The sequence below is a fragment of the Triticum aestivum genome, chromosome 6D, assembly GCF_018294505.1.
Source record: "Triticum aestivum cultivar Chinese Spring chromosome 6D, IWGSC CS RefSeq v2.1, whole genome shotgun sequence".
NCBI classification, from domain to species: domain Eukaryota; kingdom Viridiplantae; phylum Streptophyta; class Magnoliopsida; order Poales; family Poaceae; genus Triticum; species Triticum aestivum.
Genome location: NC_057811.1, coordinates 318410654 through 318416384, shown reverse-complemented (window position 1 = coordinate 318416384; position 5731 = coordinate 318410654). Strand labels below are relative to the sequence as shown.

The window sequence follows — 5731 nt, the reverse complement described above, 5'->3', positions numbered from 1 at the left end:
AGCTCTTGTAATCCCTTGCTGTAAAACTCTTCTCCTATCAATGCAAAGATACGCATCCTCTGCGTATTCGCGAAAAAAAATTATTATGGTGGCATGAATGAACTCTTCAACTGGTAACAGTAAGTATTTATAAGGCAGGATAAGTTATAAGGTGCTTGCGTGCTGCGCTGGCACATGATACCGGCAAATTCAATCTGGAGGGAGGATGACACGCCACGGCCTCTGACGAAGCTCCCACTCACGTGTGCCTCGCGAGCCCGTCTTCGGTCGACAGCATACGTTTCTCCGAATTGTTGAGCATAGTCTATGATGTCCATGTGTTTTCTGTCGGTTTCGGCGGGGCTCCGGGTCGCAGCTTCGATACGGGGTGGCGTGCGTGCGTGGTACTTTTGACATTTTTGTTAAAGCCATCCCGCGACAGCATAACTTCCCCGGCGTTTGGTCTGTAACATCGAAATCCATCGATCCAGTGCGCTGAAGATTCAAAGGAGTAGTTAAATACTGTATATTTCTAGGTAAGAAATAGGATCGTCGAAATATGGTGGCATGCAGTAGATGAACGTCAAACTAACCCAGTGAGTTCAGATGGTAGTAATTGCTATTCTCCTGATAAGCCGCTCTCCTTGCGACTAACTGACTATCAAAGGAAAAACTGACTATTTTACTGAAGCGAGCTGCCGAGTCAATTGAGAAGGAAGACATAATGGCTGGATTCAGACTAATTTAAACATGCGGATCTATTTCTTCACACTACTTTTGTAGTAGCTAATGAGGACTTTGCGGCGTTCTCAGCAAAGGCTGACATTCTTGATGATGTACGTAGTATTAAACTGCATACTGTAGGATTGCGTGACCGATTTGGTATCGAAGAGTGAAACGGCTCCGAAATGCTGAGGGTGGCGGCGAGAGACCTGCAGGATAATTCCTCGACACCGACTAGCTTGTCGCCAACGGATTTGTCCCGTGCTCCAGGACAAGTGCTTCGCGATCAAGGTGGTTTTCTCATCCATGTGTCTGCATCCACTTACAAATAACAGGGCACATCTGTCGGGTTGCCTGGTCCCGTTATGAACGAGTACATGATAATAGCACTGAATAATTGAATAGTTCATTCGCAAAAAAACAAGAATAATTGAGTAGTACTCCCACGGTCCCTTAATGTAAGAGGCTTTTGCACGGAAGGAGTACACGTACTACCGGTTTCATCTTGTCAGAAGTATCAATTCTGTTCAAATTCTGTTCAAACGTCGAAAGGACACTCATGCTGAACGCTGGTACGAAGTAGTAGAGCAATCGATCCTTTTCGGCACCCACTCATGTAAGTATGTTGCTTTGGCCTGAAGATCAACGTGCATCAACCACCACATCCGACTAAACACGCCTCCCGGGGAAACTTCCACAACGCCCGTCTGTGTCGTGTAATTAAGTCAGGCCGTGGCTGCGTGCAGGTGGGACATGCTACTATGCCGTTTGATCGTGTCAAACCACACCATATGGGGTTCATTCATTTAAACCTCGATTATTAGTTCACAGTAATCACTCCCCTCAGGCCACCCTATCCCATTCCCGGCCACACCACCCGCCCCGCGCATGCGTAGGGAGGAAGATGATCCTCGCGGTGCTGATCGCCGTTCTGCTATCTTCGCCGCGGCCGGGGGCGGCGGCGGCGACGGCGATGCAGCCGAGGGAGACGTGCCTGCGGCGGTGCGGCAACATCGACATCCCGTACCCGTTCGGCGTGGGCAGCGGGTGCCACCTCGAGACCGGGGACTGGACCTTCTCGCTCAGCTGCAACCGCACCGCCGACGGGCGGCACCGGCTGTACAACTACCAGATCGAGGTGCTGGACATGTCGGTGCGGCGCGGGCAGCTGCGCATCTACAGCCTCATCAACCCGTGGTGCTACAACGCCACCACGCGCGCCATGAACGACCAGAACAACTGGTGGTACAACATGGACATCACCAACTTCCGCATCAACGACGCCCTCAACCGCTTCACCGTCATCGGCTGCAACTCGCTCGCCTACATCCGCTCGCTCAACGACACCGCCGACCGCTACATGACGGGCTGCATGGCCATGTGCCCCGGCGTGGCCCGCCTGGAGAACGGCTCCTGCGCCGGCGTCGGCTGCTGCCAGACGGCCATCCCGTCCGGCCTCAACGGCTACCAGATCTCCTTCGAGGAGAAGTTCAACACCTCCGGCACCGCGGGATTCAGCCCCTGCAGCTACGCCGTGCTGCTCGAGGCCGCCGCCTTCGACTTCCGCACCACCTACATAACCACCGACGAGTTCATGGCCGCCAACGGCAGGCAGGTGCCGCTCGTGCTCGACTGGGCCATCGGGAACAAGACGTGCGAGGAGGCCAAGCGCAACTCGTCGGCCTACGCCTGCGTCAGCAGCAACAGCGAGTGCGTCGACTCCAAGTACGGACGGGGCAAGGGATACCTCTGCAACTGCTCCGCCGGCTACGACGGCAATCCCTACCTCCTCGACGGCTGTCAAGGTACTGTTGGTTTGGTTGGCATCTTCCCTTCCCTTCCGTTGGTTGGTTGGTTGTTTCCATTCCACTGCGACGAGTTCATGGCGATTCATGCATGCCCGGCCGTTTTGGCTGCCTTGTCCTTGCAGATATCAACGAGTGCCAAGACGAACGGTACCCCTGCTCTGTTCCGGATACGTGCGTGAATACCATCGGAGGATACAGCTGCGTTTGCCCTGAAAAGACATCAGGCAACGCATACAACGGAACATGCGAGAAAGACAAGTCTCAGATCGGGTGGGAGATCGCCATTGGTAAGCCATCGATGTTATTTCTGGGGTTCGATTGATTTTTTCCAATAGGGGTACCATCATCTCACACGTCCATCCCTACTGGTTGCCGCAGGAGTCAGCATCGGTGTGATCGTACTGATAGCCACCGCTTCCTGCGCCTACATGATCTACGCCAAACGGAGGCTGGCCAAGATCAAGAGAGAGTACTTCGAGCAGCACGGGGGCCTCACGCTGTTCGACGAGATGAGGTCGAGGCAGGGCTTGTCCTTCAAGCTCTTCACCCAGGAAGAGCTGGAGGAGGCGACGGGCAGGTTCGACGAGCGCAACGTGATCGGCAAGGGGGCCAACGGCACCGTGTACAAGGGAACCACCAAGGACGGCGACCTGGTGGCCATCAAGAAGTGCAGGCTCGCCAGCGAGAGGCAGCAGAAGGAGTTCGGCAAGGAGATGCTCATCGTGTCCCAGATCAACCACCGCTACATCGTCAAGCTCTACGGCTGCTGCCTCGAGGTGGAGGTCCCCATGCTCGTCTACAAGTACATCCCCAACGGCACCCTCTACCGGCTCATCCACGGCCGCCGCGAGCGCGAGGGCCCGCGCATCCCCTTCACCGCCCGGCTCAAGATCGCCCACCAGACCGCCGAGGCGCTCTCCTACCTGCACTCCTGGGCCTCGCCGCCCATCCTCCACGGCGATGTCAAGACGTCCAACATACTCCTCGACCAGGATTACACGGCCAAGGTCTCCGACTTCGGGGCGTCCACGCTGGCGCCCACGGACGAGGCGCAGTTCGTCACCTTCGTGCAGGGCACCTGCGGGTACCTCGACCCGGAGTACATGAGGACGTGCAAGCTCACCGACAAGAGCGACGTGTACAGCTTCGGCGTCGTCCTGCTGGAGCTGCTCACGTGCAGGAAGGCGCTCAACCTGGAGGAGCTCGAGGAGGAGAAGTACCTCTCGTCGCAGTTCCTCCTGGTCCTCGGGGAGAACAAGCTGGAGGAGATGCTAGACCCCCAGATCAAGCGTGAGCAGAGCATCGAGGTGCTCGAGCAGGCGGCGGAGCTGGCGAAGCGGTGCTTGGAGATGCTGGGCGAGAACAGGCCGTCCATGCGGGAGGTTGCGGAGGAGCTTCATAGGTTGAGCAAGCTGGCCCAGCATCCATGGGGGCCGCCAGATTCTGCGGAGCTAGTGGAACTGTTACGTGGATCACCGTCGCCGACCACGTACTCTGGCCACTCTGGGTCTGGGGTAGAGCTTAGTAGCACTAGAAATGTCAGTTTCACTGACACGGCGTACATAGGAATTCAGTCTCCGCGTTGATGCCCGGTGCAGTTTGGGTACATACACTCGTGTGACAAATCCTCCTGTTTTTTGCTCTCCCGATTGATGCAAACAAACATTGAAGCATTTTTTCACCTTTACTCCCCATTTGTACGTTTTTGACATATTTTACCACATTTAAAAAGTATTGACACATTTTACCTGGCATGGTGATGTGGGTTGGGTCGGGCTACGTAAGGCCATTTCTAACCGATCCCTAATAAATAGTTAAGTATCCGGTGAAGTAAGGTAACATCCCAAAATTTCAAAACATGTTTTTGTTAAGTAAAAGTTTGACAGAAATAAAATTTTGTATTATATTAGGTCTTTTATTAATTTCAAAACCTTTTCTGTTTTTTTTAAGTCCATCTCTCCATATAGAAACTTTAGAAAATATTGTGGGTTTTGAAAGTTTTCCTTAAACCTTTCATTTGACTTTTAAAATTCAGTAGTAAATTTTTCATGATAAATATTTTCCCAAAATAATTGTTGTAATGGTATTTTCAAACACTCAAATGCTTCTGTTGAACTAAAAATAATTCGAATAAATTTAATGCCACAGAATTTTGGAGAGGTCATACGATGCCTATAGATCACTTTTGTGCAAAAATCCATCTTGGCCATTTGAAAATTTTGAGCACAACTTTCATTTTTCGGTTCTGGTCCAATTTGAGCATTGGACTACAACCCCGTTTTTCCTTACTCAAATAATTTTGAAAAATTTCCACCTCATAGTCCTTACAACCAAACCCTTAATTCCAGAAGATCGGCTCAATTTGCATCTTGGAAGCCCACTAAATGTTTCCTCCAAGTTTGGGTCCAGAACTGAATTCCACCAGCACTTGCACTTGCAAGATTTTCCTTTTACCAAACCAACTCCACCACCATCTTTAACATCCAAGGATACCTCCACCTGCCAATTCCCAAGTCTAAAAAAAATTACCAAGGTCACCCTAACATTTTGTCGAACATCATGAGCTCATGGCAAAATTGGGCAACCTTTCTGAACTCCATGTGACAGTAGTTCCTCCTGCTAAACTAACTTTTCCACCATCCTTGTCATCGAAACTAACACTATCCTGCCAAATCTCATCTTGATTGGATCACTGTAGCCCACCCTGGCATTTTGTCGAACACTCAGTGTGCACGTCCAGAGCATGAGCAGAGCGCTCATAGTGCAGGCTTTGGCATCGAGTTGTTGTTGCCTCTCTATTGCTACCCTCGCTCGTCCCGATCTTCATCTGGATCCCCATGCTGCCCCTGAGCCTTGCTGTCGGATTCAGGGCTCCGTGGATCCAAGGAAGGTTCAAACTCAGGGGCGTGCGCGAAGAATTCAACCTCTCCAGCCAACGAATTCGTCGCTCTCACGGCCTAGCTCGATGAACGGAAAGGAAAGAGACACGGCAGTTTACCCAGGTTCTGGCCACCTTGCGGTGTAAGACCCTACTCCTGCTTTTGGGGTGGATTAACCTTGCGAGGGGCTGAGGATGAACTAGTACAGAGGAAGAACAACCTCAGGAGGTTTGTTCTTGTGTTGGTGTGAGCTAGTGAGGGTTCGGATTCGGGATCCCCTCCTAGGGTGGTGGCTAGGCTCTATTTATAGTGGTCTCGGTCCTCTTCCTCCAAAACGAAGGC

The 5731-nt window shown here is 52.1% G+C and overlaps 1 protein-coding gene across 1 annotated transcript; it reads left to right on the top strand.

Moving 5' to 3' along the window:
- Positions 1-1488: 1488 nt before the first annotated feature.
- Positions 1489-4197, top strand: LOC123144862 (wall-associated receptor kinase 5). Its single transcript, XM_044564114.1, has 3 exons — positions 1489-2507; positions 2633-2797; positions 2889-4197. The coding sequence occupies exons 1-3, from the start codon at positions 1607-1609 to the stop codon at positions 4094-4096; spliced, it is 2274 nt and encodes a 757-aa protein (XP_044420049.1). The 5' UTR covers positions 1489-1606; the 3' UTR covers positions 4097-4197.
- The last annotated feature ends 1534 nt before the right edge of the window (positions 4198-5731 follow it).

Coding starts and splice junctions, on each gene's coding strand:
- LOC123144862 (XM_044564114.1), top strand. CDS start 1,607: ATGATCCTCGCGGTGCTGATCGCCGTTCTGCTATCTTCGCCGCGGCCG. Junction 2,508..2,632: donor CCTCCTCGACGGCTGTCAAG/GTACTGTTGGTT, acceptor TTGTCCTTGCAG/ATATCAACGAGTGCCAAGAC. Junction 2,798..2,888: donor CGGGTGGGAGATCGCCATTG/GTAAGCCATCGA, acceptor TGGTTGCCGCAG/GAGTCAGCATCGGTGTGATC.